The sequence below is a fragment of the Leptonotus elevatus genome, chromosome 7 (assembly GCF_054856555.1).
Source record: "Leptonotus elevatus isolate MCC_2025b chromosome 7, RoL_Lele_1.0, whole genome shotgun sequence".
Lineage (NCBI taxonomy): Eukaryota > Metazoa > Chordata > Actinopteri > Syngnathiformes > Syngnathidae > Leptonotus > Leptonotus elevatus.
In genome coordinates, this window is record NC_141245.1 from 21,751,294 (window position 1) to 21,773,883 (window position 22,590).

Here is a 22,590-nt window from a genome sequence, read left to right on the forward strand (position 1 = left end):
GGATATATTGAATAATACAGCACACACTTTATATTTCTTTACATTAAGACTAACTAGGACTTCAGATTGAGTGTCTTGTCCAGACGTCGTACTTCACCTTTGCCGTGAGAAGGAATCTGCACAGGTAAGCTGATGACTCCCACTAAATCCTCGATGGGCACCAGAGACCTCAGGATGGCTCGGATCCTCAGAGCTTCCCCCTTTCCTGCTTGGATCAGCTAGTGGACGAATAAAATTGCATTACGAGTTGCGTTTTTTACATCTGGAGTGCTGACAGAAAGCAGCATTGTCAAAAGCGGCTCCGCTCACGTGCATCTCAGGAGCGCAGCGGCCCAGCAGGTCAATGAGAGCCGAGTAGAAGGACATGATGGCGTTGCCCAGATGCACGCGGCTCTCCTCCTGCTGCTCCTCACCACCAAACCTGACAAAAGAAAAAAAAAGATTAGGGTTTCCTTGGAGAAAATGTTCTCTGGAACCAAAATGTTTGTGATGGAAACCCACATGAAGCGTCTGTCTTTTTTGACAGTTGGTCCGTCCCTTGCTGGATCCTCCGAGATCTTGATGGCCTCCTCCATGGCGGCCAGCAGACCGTTGCCGCCCTCTCCTCTGAGCGCCGGGCCGAAGCACTCGGGCCGGCGGATGAGAAGGCGCACCACCACGTTGGCGTTCTCCTCCACGCTCTCGCCTATGACGGGGCAGGAAGTCAATAACAACAACTAGAAGAGTGGAACTGCAGGGTGGCCTCTTGCTGGGATATTTGGATGAACGTATCAATAAATTATAAGAAAATGTGAAAAATGGCCAGTCACTCTCCAAGTGACTCCACTTTTCGGGACACCTTGTATGAGGCGTTACCGTTCACAAAGACGGCAAAGCGCAGGAAGTCTAAATATCTCTCTCCTCCGCAAGGGTTCCATCCGATGTCGGGGTAGCCCTTGGACAGCAGCATGGGGCACATCCGCAAGCCGCAGCCTGCCAAGTATGTCACCACCTACGTCATATAAGTACAATCGTTACAAAAAGGGCCGCTTTATCTTGTTGTCTGCAGACACTCCCTTACGTATGAATATGCAACTTTTCTTTTTGACTTGTGAAACTTGATTTACTTTTTTTAACAGCTGTCAAATGTTAAAATAACAATAGATAGCAATAGCATTCTGGAACGTAACTGCTTCATAAGTTGGGGCGTGTCTGTGTGTATTTATTTAGTTGTCATACCATTTCCAGGTCCTGCTCCTGCAGTGCCAAAGCCAGCTCATTGTTGTCAATGCAGGAGGCCGCCGCCACATCCAGAGGAGTGGAGCCCCGCATGCCTGCCAGTCAATTTGTTCATCATAATAACATCAGGTACACCTACACAATCATATCTAATACGTATAAGTATTATAGTGAACTTGATCCACTTGCTTGTTGCTGCTGTTTAAGTTTGCATGCTTTCCAAATTTCCAGCTCGTTCACATCTATGTATCATATTCCCCAAATTCCCATATTTTCACAATAAAATTCCCAAATCTTGAGATATTTTACAAAATGGCTTCCTTTCTTAACTTGTTGAAACCCAGCCATTTTCACTGAAGCAACCACCTTCGCTTACTGGATTTTGACAGATTTTGCAAGCCCCACAGAATATTGTGTTCTATTGCTCTAGAATATAGCTAAGTTTTATCATTATTCACAAATCTGTTTACAACAGTGGGGGAAAGAGCTTTTTACAACATGGCCCTGATTGATCTCTTATACTCTGCTGCCACCTGCTGGCCGTTTTTGTAATAAAGACCATTGCTTCAAGCATTCTCTTCAGTTCTGAGGCTGCATCAAACCCTTCTGTACGCTCTAGCATTTAAAAAAATACATAAAAATATGTCTTTGGGAGCATGGTAATATTTAAAATAGAACGTATTTATATGTTTTTGGGAGCACATGAGTTAACTGATTCAAGCACTTCAATCTGAAAAACATTCAGCCCGTTTAGGATATAAATGTTTCCACATATTGTGACCCAATTTGGGCTTTTTGATGGTTTTGATTGTTCAAAACGTTTTTGGTTTTATCTATTTCAAAATAAAATACCACCGAGTTAAAAAAAAATCAATCAGAATACAATTCCCCAAATTTCCTTTACAAAATTCACAAATAAATGCAAATATTCTATATATTTTATCGCCCTTCAACATTTCTGCAGTTGCACTGTACAGTACTTAGAAAGTGGTTTAAAATGTCAATTTTATCAATACAGTACACCGACCCAGTCCGATGCCGCTGTTCTGCAACAGGTAGCTCAGATGGTCAAACATGGAGCGCTGGTTCTGTCGACTGATTCGGCAGAAGTAGCACAGGAAGCGGCAGCAGTTGGTCACCATTTGGGGGAAGCGGATTTCCTGTGGGGAAAAATGGGCAACGTGTTGCATAGTGAGTGACGGAACGGAATTTGAATTTGCCCACCCCTGCTATAAACCCATCAACACTCCATGATGGAGATTTTTGGGGAAGGATATTCACCTTTGAATCTCCTCCACCACCCAACACGTTAACCATCACTTCCATGACCGTCTCATGCATACCAAGAGCTCTCATCAAATTGGGGTGCTGGTAGAACACCTTGTTGTTCATGATATTCCTAAAAAAATATATAAACAAAAAGCTAAAATTGGATTGTATTCAAATGAAGGGTGTCGGGCGATTAGAAATTGTAATCATAATTAATAGCAGGACTTCAATAGTTAACTCACAATTAATCTCAATTTTTATATCTGTTCTAAATGTACAATAAAATGCACAAGAAAATGCACAATAAAATATGCTTTCTAAGTTTTCATATTCTTGTTAACATAAAAATGGGGGGGACTAAAATAAATATGGCTGCATCTTTTAGTCATTAATACAGTCATTTTATAACAATTCATAAAATTGAGTTAAAATTAAAAAGTGTTGTGTTGAGGTCATTTTTCTGCCACTAGATGGCATTATTGCATTTGCAAGATGTTGGTGATAGCTCAGTGCATTTTTCTTTTCATATGAAGAGCTATCTAATCTTTAATTTGAAAAACTTGGGAAATTCTGCACATTTTTATAAATTGTAAAATACAACTTGACCCCAGTCTCCACAAATATATGCATTATTAATAAATGTATTACTTATTAGAAAATTGTAAAGTTGCTAAAAAGTTCCCAATCTTTAAAGAAAAACGGATTTGGATCTAGATGAAGTGCAGGAATTTAGACCCGATGCTCTGGATCATGAGGCGCTCCTCCTCCGGGCCCATCTGGACGATGAGCAGCGAGCGGATCTGGCCCAGACACTCCAGCAGGTCCATGGTGTCCTGGTAGGACACGGCGTTGATGGCGTATGCTTTGGGCAGCGCCCGGATCAGCTCGCCCAGGCCGTCGTACTGCCGGTGCAGCAGGCTGAACATCAGGCGCACAAGCTCCGGGTTTTGGATGAACGATTCCTGGGCCCAGTGGATCATAGTGTGGGAGATCAGCTCCTGAAGGGTGCCTGCGTAATGAGATATTTGACATATTGACCTCCACCTTCCACATTTCTCAGCTGAATCAGAAGACAAACGTCAAATTTTTATATTTGTGTTTCTTCTTACTGGGTTTGGGCTCCTCCTCTGCCTCAGGCTTCTCCTCCTCATCCTTCTTTCGCAAACTTTTCACTTTCTCCACCAGACTGAGGAGTCTTCCACTCAGCGAGGTGTCCACTTCCTCCTCCTCGGTCTCCTCCTCGATATATATGCCTTCGGGGGCGGTTTCAAGAGTGGCTTAGAATACAGGAAGTAAAGTATATGCAGAATACGAGATCTTTCCTCACCGCAGTGGAGAAGGAGGTCAGTGTGAAACTCTCCCAGAGTGTCTCGCACCTCCTCGGGCACAGGACAATCCTCATCCTCTGGACTGTGTTTGAAATTGGTCAGCAAAAGAACCTTTAAAAAAAAAAAAGATAAATAATCAAATGAATAATTTTACATGTACATTTGACATTTTTTACTCGCATCATTAAATAACATTGTTATGAATAGGGGTGTCAGGCGATTAAGATTTTTAATGGTAAGTAATCGCATGACTTGAATTGTTAACTCACGATTATTTACACATTTTATATCTGTTCTAAATGTACAATGAAATGTGCTTTTTTTTCTAAGTGGGAACAAATGTTAAACTAATATTAAATATAAAGATTTATGGCTGCATCTTTTAGTCATTGATACAGTAATTTCATAATAACTTTAAAGTTAAAAGTTAGCTAAAATTAAAAAGATGTACTGTAAAAAATGAGTGTGATATTGATTTGTCTTGGTCATTTTCCTACCACTAGATGGCATAATTGCATTTGTAAGACATTGATGCATTTTTCTTTTCATATTAAAATCGATCTAATCTTTAACATGAAGTAACTTGTGAAATTAAGCACACTTTTAAAAATGTAAAATAAAACTTTACCCTAGTCTCCACAAATATATGCATTATTAATAAATGTATTACTGTTAAATTTTGACGTGGATGTGTCTGCTGCGTTGCGACTGGAATTCCCCCACTACAGGCTTCCCAAGTAATCGTGCGTTAAAAAAATTTGTGGCATTAAAGGAACTTTAAATTAACTGAAAACTAACGCACTAATTTTGACACCCCTTGTTGTGAATAATACAACATAAATATTATTTGGTGTGTAGAATTGTTTTGCACCAGGTTGGTTCTTCCTAAATTCATACCTGGTCTTGCGGTGGCGAGCGGAACTCGCGAGTCTTGCGCGCCGTCTCGGCAGCCGACATGGTGAAGGCTCTCATCAGCTGGTTGTAACGGACGCGCTGGTTGCTCTGGATTTCGTGCACAAAGTTGTCCGAGTAGGCCACAATGGCCTCCACGCGATGTCGCAGCTCGCAGTCGCAAAAGTATTGAAGGAGCGCGCACATCTGAGAGGGAGAGCCACAGTTTGACATTTGATACTTCACAGAAGGCAAACGGCTGTTTTATATCATATTCCCAAATTATTTTCCAAAGGTCTTAGAGCCATGAGTGATGCAATACATTTTCAGTTATCAGACCAACCTGCAGCTTGACAGACTCCGGCAACTTCATCTGGAGCAATCCCTCTTCCAGACCATCCTCTTCTTCTTTCAATTCTGCCTCCAGCATCTCTGCCTCCTTCTCCTCTTCTGCTTTTTCTCCATCCACTTTCCCACTTTTGGCCTCGCCTTCCTCCTTCTTCTCTTCTGCCTTCTCCTTCGGCTCAGCCTCTTCGCCGTCCTCGTGCTTTCCTTTCTCCAAAGCTTTCAGCTCCTCTTCCTCCTCTCCCACACCCTCGTCCTCCGGCTCGGCTTCGTCCCCCTCCTCGCTTTCCCTATCCGCTTCAATTTTCGCTTCCTCCGCTTCTTCCTCCTTCACTTCCTTCCCGCTGAACACGTTGGGATCGATCATCTTCAGGATGTGTTTGGTGTCTTCGTCGTTGAAGATGCCCATGATGAGCAGCGTGCTGATCAGCTTGAGTATGGGGACAAAGTGGAACTCCACGCTGCCTCCCACTGGGTCGCGCATGGCCTGGCTACCATCCAGCACAGCCTCTGTTAGCATGCTAATCGCCAGGGTCTTCAGCTCCTAAAGTAGGGGAAAGAAAGAAAATAGTAGGGGCTATCTGAAAACCAAAAAAGGCATAAAGACCCTGTGGAGCAGAGGTATCAAACTCATTAGTTTGCTGACCACATAAAAAGCAATTTCATCCCAAGCGCGGCTGACCAGTATTTTTGTGGCTTCACAAGCTATGAATTATGGAGGACAAAAATTGCCAAAATTAAAAACAAATAAATGAATAAATAAATTAATTAATTAGTAAAAACCGATAGAAAAAAGATATAATTCAAAATTAAACACAAAAAAACAAATATAAATGGAACAAAAAACAACAAAAATACATGCATACAATACATGCACCCATAAATAAATAAATAAAATAAATAAATAAAAGTAAAACAAAAAATAAATGTGGAAATAAATACAAAATAGAATATAATTAAATGATCAATAATTAAAAACGCCCTGTTCTGACATTTTATAATAATAAATGGCAACTACCGGTAATCCAAATATTTTCCATTGTTTTGGCACAAATAATTACAAGTAGATAAATATTCACATTTCTTGAGTATTATCTTGTTGCATGACGAGCAATCTGAAATTTCTTTAAAAAATATAAATATGTTTTTTTTTTCATTTACACATGCAAATTACAGATATAAAACAACTTAAGCGTAAAGTCGCATACATTTACCATCCAATCTGGAAATTTTGACCACCTCAACTGATTCATTGCAGCTTGCAATCTAAACTCGATAAAAATGAAGGTGCAGGTGTTTATAGTTGTAGAAACATCAATAAGGGCTCAAGTGGTCTGGAATCTCGTATGCAACTAGCCTCACGCAATGGCATCTGGATTTCGGCCTGTTTTACTGCCACTTCTCTCATTTTCGATTGCGGGGGGTTTGGAACAGAGGATGTTGTTGATTGTTGTGATTTGTGGGCCAGTGAACTTCTTTGAAGCTCTTTTGTGATTAAGGACTCAATTTGACTTGATTTGGCGCACTATGTTGAATATGTAGATTTTTATATGGAAACAGGCAAGACTTGTCAAGTCATGTAGTTCAAGTCGAGGACGAGTCTCATGACTACCAAAATCAAGTTGAGTTTTAAGTTTTAGCCACCAGTGCTCAAGTCCTCAAATTGCCCACTTAAGTCTCACTTGAGTCAAATAACGAAACTCAAATTTCCCCACCATGAGAGATTAACTGCACTTTGCAACAATAATAAGGAGCAGTGAGTAATGTCTATTTTGCAAAGTGAATGCAACATCTCTTACCTGCAGTGGGAAAATGGGACTAAGCGTATACAAGTCAGGATCCATGCCCACAAAGTTGATAGAGGAGAAATGCAATTTAGGTCGCAAGCAGGTGTTCAGACCCACGCCGGGCAGGGAATGGGCCTTCTTGGCGTCCGGATAGAGGCTGATGCTGAGCGTGTCCTCTGTCATGGGCACGATGAACTCCTTGTTGGTGCCAAGTCGCGCCCGCTTGGCTGATTCCAGGTGGATGCTGATGAGGAGGTCGTAATAGCCGCTGCGGAGAGGGCCGGGCAAGTAGGTGTTATCGATGGCGTAGAAGAGCTGCGATTCGTCCACGTGGCTGCACAGCGCGTGGGCCACACGGTTGTTGCCCAGGGCGCACACGGCGCAGTACAGCATGAGGGTGTGGTAGTGGAACTTCATCAGGTCCTGTCGCTCTGACAGCTCCAGGATGTCAATACACCTGAAAGCAGAGACACACGCCTTTTAAGGCAACTGCATGATTACATACTAGGGCTGAACAGTTTATGGAATTCAACTTGATTTTGACATTTTCAAATTAACCTCCAACGGTTGCTGATTAGATAAATAGATAGATGGATAGATAGATGGATGGATAGATGGATGGATGGATGGATGGATGGATGGATGGCCTAATAAATTGCCAATTTTTTTTTATATACAGATTACAAATTACAAATACATCAGAAGGCCATAAAAAAGTATTCACATATCAAACGGCAATTGCAATACTGTATTGCGGAGGGTCGAGAACATCACAATTAAATTATTTTTCAAACCCGTTTAGGCCTACTCAGCGCCCCCAGGGAGAAGGTTGATAGTGTATGATTCCACCCGGTCAGTGTTGTCTCCCACCTGTTCTCCTCCGGGATGTGCAGGGCCATCATGACGAGCGGCTCAGTACACTCCACCATCCAGCCCAGCTTCTCGCTCACTTTGCCCACCTCCGGGTTGAGGAAGCGATTGGGCATTCGGCTCCAGATGACCGGGGTCAACATCTGGACGTCCAGCCTCGGAGGGCACTGGGGCACCGGGTTCTTGCGCTCGCTGCGGAACATGGCGGCCGAGATGGGCATGATGTTCTGGGAGCAGAGCGGAAAAAAGGTTTCAGACTCATGTAGGAAGGGAGAGGAGAAATGTGGGCGTCAGGGTCGCACCTTGAGTTTTCCTAGCTCCAGTTGTACCATGTTCTGACTGGAAGGCTGGATGAAGACGGCGGGGAAAAGCTTGGTGTTGGGTTCCACCTGAGATAGAACATGTGTGGTTTTACTACATGGGAACAGGGGACACTGCCAAAAAATAAATCTAACCAAGATGATACAAATACACTGGTACATTGACGTACAACAGTCATTTGTTCTTGTGTAAATAAATCATCCACAATAGTTTGCCTTTGAGCCCTTTAGCTTAATGCTAACACATAATGGCAAATGTCACAGACAGGCTAACATGTAGCATCTACGTGGCCGTGTTGTAACAATAGCTATCTGAATACAAAGGCCACATTTGCAGTGCGGACATGTGTCTCCTCACCTGGTAGAAGGTGTTGATTTCCTTGCCGTTAGCCGTGAAGGTCATGAGGCCCGTGGCCAAGTCAACCAGGCAGCCGACCACCATGTCCTCCTGACTGAAGCGGGTCTGCTGAGTGCTGACCAGGTCCCCTCCCCAGACCATGTAACAGTTGCTGTGCTTTATACTGCACAGAAACATTCTCAGTCACAATCTTTCAACTTTTATTATTTTTTTTTCTGAGCATCCTCAAAATCATCACCAGACACTGAATAGTGTACAGACCCCCAAAAAAGACAACATTCCAGAGAGCACTATTGAGTCCGTTTTGAAGGAGTCACCAAAACAAAAGAAATTGTTGAGCAAAAGTGATTAATTTATGAGAATAAGCATAAACACAGCGATTCCAAGTGGGCCCTGATGATAGTAAACAAGCAGTGACGCGAGACGAACAAACAAACCTGTCGTGTATGTTGCCTTTGTCGTCGCCCACGGTGACGGTGACGTTCCTCACTTTGAAGAGATCGAAACTTGGATCAAACTGGTGGTAGTCGGGGGTAACCCAACCGATCCACACGCCGGTCGGCTCCTGCCCGGCAAAGATCCTCACAGAATAGTAATACTGGAGGGAAAATGGCAGGGAAAGTTTGAAGAATCATATCATAGTTCCTCAAATAGTGGCTGTACATGTTGTATTGTGTGTCTTACAGTGGTGGTGTTCAGAATGATCTCGGGGTCATCTCGGTCGTCAGGGACCACGTCTTCCACCAAGCGGGGCACGGTCGGCGGGGCAGGGGGAGGTGAAAGTGGTGTCATGGCCACCTTCTTGGCTTTGAAGAAAAATCTGTGGTGCAGAGAGGAGAACATTTAGGGACCAAGCCCTGCTGCGAATAGCGATAAACTGTAAGTAAGTGATGCCTGCATACTGTGCATACCACTTTAACATAATTTCTATCTCATCTTGCAACATTCCGCTTAAAAATAACTGGCTTATAGGGTGGAATAGAAAGAATAAAAAAATATTGCGCTGAAAGCACCTGTGTTTTTATGAATAATGAAATGCAATATGTGGGCAATTACTGTAATTGAACGCTAATTTTGTCAAGTCAAATTAATTTTTATAGCCCAGGGAGTCAGCAACCTTTACTGTCAAAAGAGCCGTTTTAGACCAAATAAATAATCAAAAATCTGTCTGGAGCCGCAAAACTTTTGAACATTGTGATGAAGAAAACAAGTGTGTTTAGCGTTTGTCTATTAGGGCCCAAGAGCTCATTAGAGCTGCACCATAACAGGAAAATATGCAGCATCCAATACTTTGAGGTTCATTTTCTTCTACCTTTCGGCTTTCCTTTTTGGATTTTATTTAGTCATTTTTTATACTTTAATTTTCATAAATTTGTAGACTTTTCTGCATTTCTGTCAAATTTCTGACATTTTTGGCAATTTATGGACATTTGGTAATTTTCTGCCTCTCATTTTTTTTGACATTTTATTATTTTTTCTTCTTTTTTTTCCTCCCTTTTTTGCTATCAATTTTCTGACATTTTTGGCAATTTTGTTGACATTTTTATTGTAATTTTCGGGATTTCTTCTTTTGCTTTTGGACCTTTTATGGTAACTTTTTGAATTTGACCTTTTGCAATTTAATGGACATTTCAAGGTAATTTTCTGCTTTTCCTCTTCCTTTTTGGACATTTTATTGTATTTTTTTTTTTAAACGTATTCATCTACCTTTTGTCTCTCTTTTCTGGCAACTTAAACATTTGGTTATTTAATTATTCATTTTCTTATTTAATCATAAATTAATTAAAATATTTAGGAAAGGAAGCTACAGTAGAGGGACTAAAGAGCCCCATGTGACTCCAGAGCCGCAGGCTGCACACCACTGATATAGCCCAGAAACACAAAAGAGCCTTAAAGGGCTTCTTCACACACTCACATTTGAACAACATCCCCTAATCTTAACTACACGAAACCACAATCTTACCCTTTTTTCTTTCCTTTTTCTGTCATGGTGTCCTTCTCGTTTTCCACCGAGATCTCCTTAGGTACCGACAGCTCCTTCTTGTCTTCCTCCTGCTCCTTGCGGCTGGCCGACTTCTTAAGGACCTCGAACTCCGAGTCGGGCTCCACCACCACTACTTCCTCTCCAGGAATGGTGAGCGCTCGGGTGAGCAGCGTGGTGCCCGCCGGGATCTTGAAGGTCTCATGGAACTGGACGGGCATGCTGAGCCTGAGGAACATCATGTCTGTGTTGGCATTCTGCGAGCCGAAGGTCTTGTGAGTCAGCTTCAGGCAGGGGGCGCTGTCCACGGTCCCATCCACGCGGGACACCTTAAGGGATTGATGACAAAATAGACGAGATTTCATCCATCTATTCATTTTATATTGCACTGCAGTAATTCTGGAATGGATTAACGGCATTTCTATTCATTTTCATGGGAAATGATTATTTGAGAGACTGTTTTGAGTTAATGAAATAAACTTGTATCTCAAGGCACCCCTGTATTAAGTTCAATACAGTTGCATTTAATCTTTAAGAACTGCTTGTTTTAAGCCTTTATTTTGAAACAATAGTTACTTGATTAGTATGTGCAATACATTTAACTCATTCACTTCCAGCCTGTTTTACCGGATTTTGACTGATTTTGCAAGGTCCACAGAATATTGTGTTCTATTGCTATAAAAATATGCAACCTACCAAAATAAAGATTATAGTCTCTTCTTTCATCAGGAAAAAAAAGTATATTTGTATCATCATGTTTTCATCAACATTCACATTCCTGGTGAAAACACAGTCAAAATAGCTTGTTGCATGGCCCTGGCTGATCTCTTATACTCTGCTGCCACCTGCTGGCTGTTTTTTGTAATAACTACCATTGCTTTAAGCCACCTCTTCATGTCAGAAGCTGCACCAATGCCTTCTGTATGCTTTTGCATTAAAAACAATTTAAAAACATACATTTGTTTTTTGGGAGTGAAGGACAAAGAATAAAAAAAAAACGTATTTACACGTTTTTGTGTTTGAAGCAGTTAAAAAGAAGACAAAACAGAGACCGGTTTGGGACAATTAAAAGACGACATGATTGTGAATATTGCATCTGTGCTCGCCGCTATTCGTTCATTGTTTAACAATTAAAAGAGCCAATCAACAGTTACCTCCAGGTGGTTGTGGTCGATGGGAGCGGGCTGAAATTGGGGCAAGCTTTTGCTGAACCACATGGTAATGTCTCGCTTCATGTTGATGGCGAAAGGCTCGAAACCTTCCTGAAGGCCGCAGATGGCAAAGTAGCGCAGGCTGCTGACATTCTGGCCAAGATTAATCCTTCCAACCTGGGACAAGCCCAGTGCACACACTGGGATGAAACCTGAGGAGTTAGAAAAAAAAGAAAAGAAAATAATTCATACTGTATAAATGATTTCAATGTGATTTTATACTTTCTATTGTGAATAAAAACTCCCACCTTCTCCAATTTCAATATCTTTGAAAGCCATCTCCGAGCCAGAGTCGCTGATGAGCATTTCACCGTTGAGCGTGAACATGATGTTCATTTCCGTCAGGTCGATCATACATCCCACCACGTCGCCGGACAGCCACTGGCGGCCGAAGGGCTCGTTGCCGATGTGCCACCTTTGCGCCTGAAAACATCACATTTGCATTAACTATGAAGAAAAAACAATGTTAAGCGGACTACACAAATACAGATAATCGGGTCTAATTTGAGAAATGGGCACAGATGAGCACCAAGAACACACTTGGCAAATCATATGCGGGGTCTTTTACATTTTAAATTGTGTTAAGAAGTTAAAGATCTGTATGTGTGTCCCCCTTGTTTAAACTGCTCCGAGCACTTGACTTTCATTCAAAAAGCGCAAAAATTGGACTGACCTTGTTGCCGTTAAAGACGTAAGCGAGCTCATCCGCTCCCAGTTCGGTGTCGGAGCGGACGCTCGGCCGAGCCCAGCCCACTCGCATCTCACCCGTGGTGACGGCCTCGAACTCAAAGTACCACTTCCCCTGCGTGACGCCGTACGACCTCTCGGCCCTGAAGAGTCGAACCTTGTCGCCGCGGATGTTCTCCAGGCCGTGGCCGGCTGCAGGAAGGTTGACGCAACATAGCATGAGGGCATATTTTTTCTAAAGAGAAAACAAGTTTTAATCTTTATAAGAACAAATATGTATTTTGCTGGGATGAAAAGATGTAATTTTGTGAGAATAAAGTTGTGGCCAAATTAGAATATTGTGATATTAAAGTGGACGTAAGTCATATTTTAACAATAGAACAGTTCTCTTTTTTTACACAAAGTAACACAGTAGCATGGTAGGCCTAAGTATTAAATAATTAAATAAAAGTTCAAATTAAATTGAAAAAAAAAATGTGCCTAAATAAAAGTTTTAAAACAAACACTTCTTAAAAAATTAAAAGCAAATGTATTGTACTGAAAAGTTAAATACAAGTGACCTCGTAATTATTTTGCATACCACCAGCGAGTACGTGCCTAAGTACCACATTTTTTAAATCACCACAATAGAGCATCAAAAACGTGTTATAGTTGTAATATTTTTGGCTTTATTCTAGAATATACACCTGTATTCTCTGAAAAAAAGGGATTTTAGTATCAAAAATATGTCTTTTGTTGACTTTATTCCTATAATATTACCCCTTGTTTAAGAAAAAAAACAAATTTTTTGTCGGGTTGTCAGATCTATGTAGTGTGAGGTCACAATCATGTCAGAGCTTTTCATTTAATAGTCCCAAAGCTAAGGTAGAGGAGTGCTGTAATTGGATCATTAAACAGTATTGATTGTATTGGTTTGCACTTTTTTTTTAAATGATCCCAAATTATTTCACGCGATTTTGCCGAGCTTTGGCTCACATCCTCCACCCCCGGGGTCTCGGGACCTCAGTTTAAGAACCACTTGCATAACTGTATGAAGACGACTCACTGCTCTCCTGGTCTGGAGGCTCAATGTTGTAGCCGTAGCCAATGAGTGTGCGGACGGCGTTGTTGACGCTGTCCCTGTTGGTCTTCTTGGTTCTCTCGTCCAGCAAGTTGTAAGGTACCAGACGAGGGTTTCGCTTATTCAGGATGTCCTGAGAAAAATGTTTACAAATAATGTAACGCAAGTATTCTCCACCGCTGCGCCGTGGCACGTTAGTAATATACTGTATTTTCTACATTTCTTACCTGCACTATACTGTAAGTCCAACCTTGTCGTACACGATCCCTTGCCCACACATTATGTCCGTTTTCCGCCAATTTTTCCACAAGTTGGTTCTGGTTGGGTGTCAGCTTGACATGGTTAAGGTCAAGTGGCGCGGGCTTGTATCCGTTGCTCATTATATAGCTACAGAAGGGACTCATCAGTTTTTTTCCCCCCACCTGTCAAATAATTTGTGACAACCTTAAAAAAATATTAGCCAACATACGTCTTTGGCAGCTTGATTTTCTTGAGGTTCTCTTCGGCTTTCTCGTCGCCCATGCCGACATGGCAGCCCAGAGCCAGGAGTGTCCTGTGAGAGGACGAGAAGTTGGATGTCAACAAAACTGACTTCCAGAGATGGGAACAAGTCATCACACTGTCACTGGCTTAGAATCCAGTTGTTTACTGTCATAACATCTATATTACTCAAGTACATTTTTCAACGGGTAGACATGGACTGAAATGAGATTTAGGTTTCTTAAAAACTGTAATGATTAACTGATCCATGTAGATGGCGATGTTGCATCACTTTGGATTCAAGATCAGTACAGATTTTGAGTAGAAGATAACGATTTGGGGGTGAATCTCGATGTTGTTATATACGAGGGAGAGAATGTCAAGTCGTTTAGATTTCGTAAATTCCCAGTCGCAAATACTCAAGTCCGTATCTTTGTTGTCTTCTAACACCAGCTTCCAACTAACTGAAAGAACAAGAAGCTCACTTGAGAGTCTCTCCGGACATCTGCAGGTTGTAGTTCCTCTCAGGCTCTGGGAGACCCTGGAAGTCCACCAAACAGGGATGAAGCTTCTTGTTGTCATCTCTGAACTGTGAAAGTAATGACAGTGAGTAACTCGTCAGCAAAAAAATAATTAAATTAATATGATTTTTTTCATTTATTTTTTTAAACCAAATGGCTCAAACTGGTAGTTGGGGACCACTGACGTGGTGGATAAATATATATATATATATATATACATATATATATATATATATATAATGTATTTATGGTTATTTATTTCTTTTTATTTGAATTATTACATTCCTCCAATTCCATACTCACAGTGCCATAGGTCCATCCCTGTTCGATGCGGGTGATCGCCCACAACTCGTGAATATTCTCTGCCAGCCTCTCTCGAATTCTCTCAAGGTGTGGCGGCAACACAATCTACAGCCATAGATATATATATATATATATATATATATATATTAAAATAATGAATTGCAATAATAATAATAATAATAACAACAAAAATAAACAGGTTTTCGTTTTTGACGTTTTCACCTGGACTGTGTCCACGGGACACGGGGTGAAAGAGGTGTGGGTGAGCGACAGGGTGGGCCCCAGCAGATTCCGCACGCCGCTGAAGTCGTGCTTGTACTCTTTGATGGGCTCGATGCGCATCCTCTCCCTGGGCAGGAGCGCCTCGTAGCACGGCGCGTAGCCCGGCGGGGGCATGAACTTGAAGTCTCCGTGGCGACCGCCCAGGAGGAAGCGAGCTCTGGAGAAGACAGGAAGCGAGAAGGCTAATAAATATGCTGCAGCTATGAAGAGATGTCAGTTACAGTATTAACAGTATTTCAAAGATCGTTGTACTTTTTCTCATTTCTGCTATCATAACACATCTTTCCCTCTGCTGGTGGTTTGGCTTATTTCTACTCCTCAAAGTGATTGAAATTTAAGAATCCACATCAGACCCCATATCAATGCCTCCCAATGAAAAAAATGTATAAGACGACATAGCTCGACTTTGAATAGACAAACAAACACTGCTCTTACTTGACTCCCGCTGAGAAGCTGATGACAGGAAAGAAAAGGGCATCCACGTTGAAGTTTTCAAACATGCCCTGAACCGGGTGTCCATTGATGCGGAAAGAGATACTTGGCACGCTCAGATCCAGACAACAACTGACCACGTCATCTGCGGCCAGAGTTTGCGCTTTGGGTGAAGCCACCTGACGCGCGACCGTGCCTGGTTGGAGAGAACAGAACACGTTATTGCTCTCATCACGGCTCATGAACAGGAAATGACACGGGTGCCGGATCTGGCCCTGAACTTGACACGTGCGATCTTACCTGACCATAAGTGGAGGCCGTCGAAGCCGTACGAGTAGAGGTCATCACCCACGCCGTTGCCTCCCCAGCCCTCCCCGCCTCCAGGGTAGGGGCTGTAACCTTCGGTCATGGCCCAGCCCACGCGAAGGTGCGACGCCTGCGCCGTCACGAAGGGTTCCACGTAGTCAACCATCATCTCGTAGTACCACTTCTTGTATTGTGTGGAACCCTCGCACGTGCCCAAGAAGATGTTTGGCCGGACACTGAGCACAGAAAAGAGCATCATCATCATCATCATCATCATGATTAATAGAGCAGACATGTTTAACAGAAAAAGTTGCCATAAAAAGGTCCACGATAGGTGAACCGCTATATAAATACAGGACACACTAACAATACTAAATACTATTGTTACAGTATCAAGCCGTTTATTACACTCCAGTTGAGGTTAGCTGTAAATCGAACGTAGCTATCTCAAGGCTAACGCACAATGGAAAGTGACATTGACTCGCTAATGCTAATTAGCGCGCTGCTCGCAGCACTCTTATCACTCAAAAGAACGGCTGTTCATTCAAAATGCTTCAGGAATGTATACACAGAAGCATCTAAACATTACTTGAAAGTGGCTTTTTCCTTCTACTCTCTAATGTGGCTACAACTTAACAGTGTATCAGAACACGCGCAACCACACTGTCCTAAGTGGCCAAAAGTGTAGGACAGCACTCTGTTGGATTATTAACATTGTTTTTCAGTTTCAATTTATATTTTAACCGTTTTGGATATTAGTTATAAAGATATAAATATAAGACAACAGTTAATTAATATGTTAAGCCAATCTATAGTCCTTTGTTCTCTTGCCTGGGAAAGAGAAGGGTAACAAGTTTCTTTTCTATATTATCTAAGGGGAGTATAGTTGGTGCCAGTCTGTCCGGTCGAAGAGAGTCCAAGGACAGGCTGATTTACTATTGTTCAAGTCTAATCTGATTTGTACTCATGGGAACTTGCTCATGGGAGGGGAGAGGGAAACTTTTCGTATTCACTGACTTTCAATAAATAACTGTGTGCAAGAGAGGAGGGACACACAATCTGAACGGAACACGGCTTGAGTGTCTTCATTTTGTGTGATCAGAAGCTTCTGAATAATTATACCTTTGCAAAGGGACTTCTTCACCAGAATCTCACCATTCATTTATTGAACACGCAAAGAGTACAATACAAATATTGTCTACTCTATCAGCGCCTAATAAAGGAACACACAAATAAATGTATTCAAATAAAATCGATTTTGGCACATTTAAAATCGATTGTGAATCGTATTAAATGAGAATCGTGATTTTTTTAATATAAACTGTACTTTTCAGAGTATTTTTAGTGAAACACATTTTTTTTTTGAAGTATTTTTGCGAGCAAAAAAAAGAGTAGTCTAATTTAGATTACATTGAGCTACATTCCGACTACTTTTATTTTTAATAGTCTATGCTTTGGTTAGTCAGAGAGACTTTTGCCTTGGGTGCTGTCGCATGAGTCTGTTTCATCAATTTAACAGAACTAGGTGTAAAAAGGCATCAAATCATGGATCTGTAGTGTAAATCCAGCCGTACCTGGTTACGTAATTTACAATGTTGGTCTGCAGCAGGAGGTCGCGGGCCGGAAGCAGGTTCTCAGTGATGCGGTTCTGATTGGACCTCACAGCGACACCGTTACACACGCAGAGAGAGCGCAGGACATCGAGAACCTGCAGTCGGCGCATCCAAAAATATGAGTACAATTGAATTTAAGGACGTTATAAAACTTTTTAAAAAAAACACCTTGTGGTTCCGTCCATGCTTGTCCAGGAGAGAGATGATGGACTTGATGTGGTTCTCTTGGATGATGTTTAGAACCTCGGGGCTTTCAATGAGCACACAGTAGAGCACCTCCAGAATACCTGAGTGTCAAATTACAGAAAGTAAATAAAAAATATTACAATATTGTACAATAGCACTTTGTTAGCTTCATCAGTGAACCATAAATCCAATAACAAACCTGACGAGGCCTCCAGACGGTCCAGTTTGCTGACCAGCCAGTCCAGGTTGTCGCAGAACAAGGCGCAGTTGGAGCGGTTGCCCCTGATGAGTGAAGCTTTCCAAAAGAGGGGAAACCCATCACGTCAAATGCATCTGTTTGTTTGTCTTTATGAAGTGTGAGTAATTCTTATACCGAGCAGCTCGTAGAGGAGGTTGACGATCTCCTTCCAGGACTCTGCTGCTTCCTCGCCAGCAAATTCAGAGAAATGGGCCGCCGTGTTGTACACATTGAGCCGATCGATGCACTCCAGCACGATGGTGATCATTCCCTGATGGAGAAACACATTATAGATCATTGACAGCAAAAATGTATGTTTCCTTTTTTTCAACTTAAGTACAATTCAGTACTAAAAGTAAGTGACTTGAATACGTTGTCCTACTTCTACCAGACTTTTTTACACAAATACCACAAAAATCTCTACATGTCGGCCATGCCACTGAAACATGCTCGCCGCGTACCTCCTCTTGAAAGAGATTCTGCCGGTTCCGGAGGGAGCGGAGCTTGGTCTGCTTCTCCTCATGCTCCAACTCCTCCTCAGGAGGACGGAAGTAAAAGATGAGATCCTGCAGGGAGAGGACGACGCCCTCCAGAGGGAGAGACAAAGGCCCTGAAGATTTGCTCTTCCCGCTCAGAGAGTCCAAACCCCTGAGACGAGACATATTGGTTAATGCAATTAAAAAACGATTTAGTAGATTCATGTGTGTGTATACACCTACTTGATAAACTGTCTGAAGAGACCCATGGTGCTATAAATCATACGAGCTGCTTGAGACTCCTCAGTCTGGGAGCGAGACACAGTGAGGGCGTCGTCCATGTGTCCTTCTTGGTGCAGGATGACCTGGACGACATCATTGAATATTAGTGATATGATGTCACATTTGTAGTGGAATGAACTCTGATTTCAATATTAAAAGGAAAGTCAAACCCCCCCAAAAATATTTTTTGGACAATAATATGTTCAATGCAGCCCCACGAGTCTAAATATGGTATTTTGGTTAATGTTATGTTAGTGGAATATGAGTTATGCAGAAAAATCCAGCCATTTTTATCCATCTCAGGGGCGGCCATTTTGCCACTTGCTGCTTGACTGAAGATGACATCAATGTTGTTCAGGGCTCAGGCAACGATCAATCACACTGCAAAGTGGATAAAAATGGCTGTATTTTGCGTCGTAACTCTTATTCCACAAATGTAATGTTAATCAAAATGTCATATTTAGACTAGTGAGGTCACATATAACATATTATTGTCAAGAAATGTTTAGGATTGACTTTGACTTGAAATATGCATAAACAAACACACCTTCCTCTTCATCATTCCCAGACGTGCAGCTTTGGCGTCCAGTGCAGCGTACGTGAGCCACAAGCCGGTGGACACGTGCTGCACAAAGCACATGGACTCCCCATACTTGATCTCCGGAATGCCCATCCCCTCCACGTCTCGCTTGTGAGCCACGTCCACCTTCTCCTGCTCGGTGGAGACCAAACAGAGAAATATATCAACAGAGAGCAACACTACTCACAGAATATTCAGGATATTTTTGATTTGAGGATGAATTTCAGAATGAACCTAAAATGCCGTACAGGAGTCCCTTGTTCCTTCACGAAATCCACGAAGTAGCAACCAAATGCTTGTTTTATTATTTACATTTACTGTATTTTAAAGCTTCATGGTATATATTACCATAACAAATACATGTGAGGTGCAGGCGTTATTTTTGTCCACTTGGGATCACCATTCTCACGTTCTACAAGTACTGTAGTATCTGTGCCGGACCTGTGACTGAATGCGTGTAAGATTAAATGGCGGGGCCTGGCAGGCTGAGACACATCGGAACAGTTGGACATTCAAACGTTTAGAGAAGATCAAATTAAGGTTATCTATGAAGATTATAGTGCATTTTCGGTTCATCCTAAAATATCAACTTTTTGCGAATAGTGAATGACAAATACAGGCATGAAAGAAAAAAAAACGTCATATCAGACCTTTGAGGCTCGGAAGCAGAAGGCAGATAGTTTAGTGTTGGCTCTGTCCGAATCCAACACCAGCAAGCCCTTTTCCTCATCCAGACACAGGTACCGGCCTGTGGTGATGTGGCGGACGCGGAAAGCTTGCCCCCACTTGAAGTGGCTACCGCTCCAACTGGAGGCAATGGAGGAAAAACATTCACAAATCTTTAAATCCAGTCGTTATCAAACTCGGGTAACCGGACCTGGGGGTGCACAAGCCGTAGCTTGGGAGGTAAAAAATAAAATTAAAATAAACTGAACGAAAGAAAATTCACTTCCTTTACGTTACATTGTGTTCTAATGCATCTCTACTCACCTGATCCGCAAAGGCTCCAACCTCCACAGCGAACGAGCCTGGCTGCAAACAGCACCGCCCTCGTAGTGAGCCATCCTGGAACAAACACACACATACAATAGAAGATGATAAGCAATGAACATAAATAAACATTTGTTGCATATTAACTCATTCACTCCCAGCCATTTTCACTGAAGCAACCCCCTTCGCTCCCGGCTGTTTTACTAGACTTTGACTGATTTTGCAAGTCCCACAGAATTTTGTGCTCTGTTGCTATAAAAACATGAAACCTACCAAAAGATTAGAGTCTCTTCTTTCGTCAGGAAAAAAAAGTATATTTGTTTCTGTTTTGCAGCAATTAGCATTAGAATACAGTTAAGTTCAATCAATCAATATTCACATTCCTGGTGAAAACACTGGCAAAAGGAGCTTGTTGCAACATGACCCTGGCTGATCTTGCTTTAAACGACCTCTTCATGTCAGAAGCTGCATCAAAGCCATCTGTATGCTTTTGCATTAAAAAAAAAAACACAAAAAACGTATAGATACGTTTTTGGCAGTGAAGGACATAGTACTGAAAAACGTATTTACACGTTTTGGGGTTTGAATGAGTTAAAGCTAGAGAATTTGTTTTAATTGATATATATTTAAAAAATTGAAACAATTACATTTAAAAAAAATTAATTCATACATAAATAAATGAATGGAGCTAGAATGGGGGGAAAAAAATTCCTCTGCTTCGACACCAATGTTTGGCGCCTTCTCACCTGCGCTTCTCCTCTCCTTCCTCCGGTGTAGCGATGGTCAGACACTCGTCCATGTGGCCATGGAACAGCCTGAGAACATGACCGCCCGTCAGGAAGCCTGAAAACAGAAGAATGCACGTCTGATACTCTTGTTTCTATCAAGCAGGACAACAAAAACTTATTTGAATTGCAGTTTGGATTAAAAATGTATTTCGATTTTTTTTTTTACTAAGGCTTTACAAAAAACACAATTATTCAACTTATTTAATTTGTAATCATTTTTTGTCACATAGTTTCAATTACATCAGTATTTGCTTACCAAGTTATTTTTTGGGAAAATTGCAAGTTATGTTTATATATCTGCGCGTGTGTTTGCACTTTGGACCTTCAACTAGTTCACATCCAGAGCTGATGGGGTTCATATTCCACAGAGTCTGCATAAAGGAGGCGTCTACCATCAGATCTCCACTAGCGTAGGACAGGTGCTGAGGGAGGAGGGACGAAAGACAGTTTTTTAGCAAAAATAACTCAATAAAAAATGTAAAAAGCCATATGCTGTATGTTTTTCAAGGAGTCTCACCAGATATCTCTCAGAGGACACGCTGACAAGGATGAGGTCATCGCCCACCCGGACCTTTTCACCTTCAGACCTCTGCTTGGAGGCGGGATGAATGGTCCACCAACATGCCTCGCCTGACAAGAACACGGAGTCAGTAGACTTTTGATTTTCACAAGGGACCGTAATAGATATCACCCGCTTTTCTAATTAATAGCAATACTTGAGGGTTTTTACATTATAGCTTTTCATTGTGTGCTTAAAAAGTGTGTTTTAATAAGTTAAAGAAGTGGTTGACTGTCAAAACAAGCATAAAAACTCCTATTTACCAGTAGAATCTTCTTGGAGGCCCACGTCAAAGGCCAGCTTGTCTGTGAGCGAGCGGGATGTGGTCAAACAGCTCAGGTACTGGAGAGGGAGTCTGGATTTAGAACTTCGACATCCAGTGTGATGTAAAAAAAAAAGAAAAAAAAAAAAAGATAAAAAGTGTAAGGTTAGCTTACCATCCCTGAGTGGCTGTGCCTGAGAAGGATGGCGTGGCCATACAACAAGGTGCGATGGCCGCCACCTTGCGAGGACTGGGGAAGTACAGACAAGCAATAAAAACGTTTTTTTTTTTTTAAATGGATAACTTTCGTTAACACACAACTTCCACAAGTCCGTTATAGAAGAGATCCCAAACCACTGCGCCAAAGAACTTTTTTTCCTACACATTTTAACTCGAATTAGTTTATTTCCTGCAAATAATGTACAGCGACAAGCAGAACAGTTAAACGAAATGAAGCTACAATCAACCTGCGTATCGCTTGTTGTCATTCAAACGGAAGATGAAGTACATTTATGAGTAAATTGAGATGAGATCATTTTTTCAGCATATGTATGTTGTTGTTTTTTTGCTTAGTAGTGTGTACTAAGATTGTTTTTTTTTTTTAATGGAATTTAAAATATGTGCTTTGGCTTAGTAAAGGTTGGGAAACACTTCTTTATCGGGAACGGTAACAAAATGGCCACCACATGCGTCATATAAGACAGTAGAACAATGTGGTTTCTCCCAGCCCATAAAAAAAGAGAGTTCATGAGCTATCAAAGAATATATACCGTGCATACAATTACATTATACATTACAATATACATATACACATACATTACATACATCTTACATTACATATACAATTACAAACACACATACAATTCCATGAAAATATATTATTATGAGCAGCACGGCGACCTAGTGGTTAAGACATCTGCCTCACAGTCCTGTGTGGATGACCCTATGTTCTCTGAGTACTTTGCAT

The 22,590-nt window shown here is 41.7% G+C and overlaps 1 protein-coding gene across 17 annotated transcripts in view; it reads right to left on the bottom strand.

Moving 5' to 3' along the window:
* Window positions 1-22,590, bottom strand: part of ryr1b (ryanodine receptor 1b (skeletal)) — an 81,442-nt gene that overhangs the window by 41,949 nt on the left and 16,903 nt on the right. For all 17 annotated transcript variants that reach the window (XM_086080726.1, XM_086080723.1, XM_086080719.1 and 14 more), the window contains 44 exons: window positions 21,799-21,873; window positions 21,625-21,703; window positions 21,320-21,432; window positions 21,125-21,224; window positions 20,761-20,857; window positions 20,015-20,089; window positions 19,675-19,831; window positions 18,992-19,156; window positions 18,406-18,527; window positions 18,148-18,334; window positions 17,822-17,957; window positions 17,648-17,743; window positions 17,431-17,549; window positions 17,224-17,357; window positions 15,644-15,885; window positions 15,347-15,539; window positions 14,852-15,068; window positions 14,630-14,734; window positions 14,291-14,394; window positions 13,795-13,878; window positions 13,553-13,712; window positions 13,311-13,458; window positions 12,252-12,457; window positions 11,827-12,001; window positions 11,522-11,730; window positions 10,350-10,696; window positions 9,071-9,206; window positions 8,824-8,984; window positions 8,387-8,549; window positions 8,011-8,097; window positions 7,709-7,935; window positions 6,851-7,295; window positions 5,050-5,595; window positions 4,713-4,913; window positions 3,815-3,926; window positions 3,597-3,740; window positions 3,223-3,496; window positions 2,500-2,617; window positions 2,246-2,378; window positions 1,219-1,313; window positions 856-991; window positions 502-685; window positions 310-421; window positions 98-218 (listed from right to left, as the gene is read on the bottom strand). In XM_086080726.1, coding sequence (XP_085936852.1) covers window positions 98-218; window positions 310-421; window positions 502-685; window positions 856-991; window positions 1,219-1,313; window positions 2,246-2,378; window positions 2,500-2,617; window positions 3,223-3,496; window positions 3,597-3,740; window positions 3,815-3,926; window positions 4,713-4,913; window positions 5,050-5,595; window positions 6,851-7,295; window positions 7,709-7,935; window positions 8,011-8,097; window positions 8,387-8,549; window positions 8,824-8,984; window positions 9,071-9,206; window positions 10,350-10,696; window positions 11,522-11,730; window positions 11,827-12,001; window positions 12,252-12,457; window positions 13,311-13,458; window positions 13,553-13,712; window positions 13,795-13,878; window positions 14,291-14,394; window positions 14,630-14,734; window positions 14,852-15,068; window positions 15,347-15,539; window positions 15,644-15,885; window positions 17,224-17,357; window positions 17,431-17,549; window positions 17,648-17,743; window positions 17,822-17,957; window positions 18,148-18,334; window positions 18,406-18,527; window positions 18,992-19,156; window positions 19,675-19,831; window positions 20,015-20,089; window positions 20,761-20,857; window positions 21,125-21,224; window positions 21,320-21,432; window positions 21,625-21,703; window positions 21,799-21,873 — 7,240 coding nt within the window. The remainder of the gene's footprint in view (window positions 1-97; window positions 219-309; window positions 422-501; window positions 686-855; window positions 992-1,218; window positions 1,314-2,245; window positions 2,379-2,499; window positions 2,618-3,222; window positions 3,497-3,596; window positions 3,741-3,814; window positions 3,927-4,712; window positions 4,914-5,049; window positions 5,596-6,850; window positions 7,296-7,708; window positions 7,936-8,010; window positions 8,098-8,386; window positions 8,550-8,823; window positions 8,985-9,070; window positions 9,207-10,349; window positions 10,697-11,521; window positions 11,731-11,826; window positions 12,002-12,251; window positions 12,458-13,310; window positions 13,459-13,552; window positions 13,713-13,794; window positions 13,879-14,290; window positions 14,395-14,629; window positions 14,735-14,851; window positions 15,069-15,346; window positions 15,540-15,643; window positions 15,886-17,223; window positions 17,358-17,430; window positions 17,550-17,647; window positions 17,744-17,821; window positions 17,958-18,147; window positions 18,335-18,405; window positions 18,528-18,991; window positions 19,157-19,674; window positions 19,832-20,014; window positions 20,090-20,760; window positions 20,858-21,124; window positions 21,225-21,319; window positions 21,433-21,624; window positions 21,704-21,798; window positions 21,874-22,590) is intronic.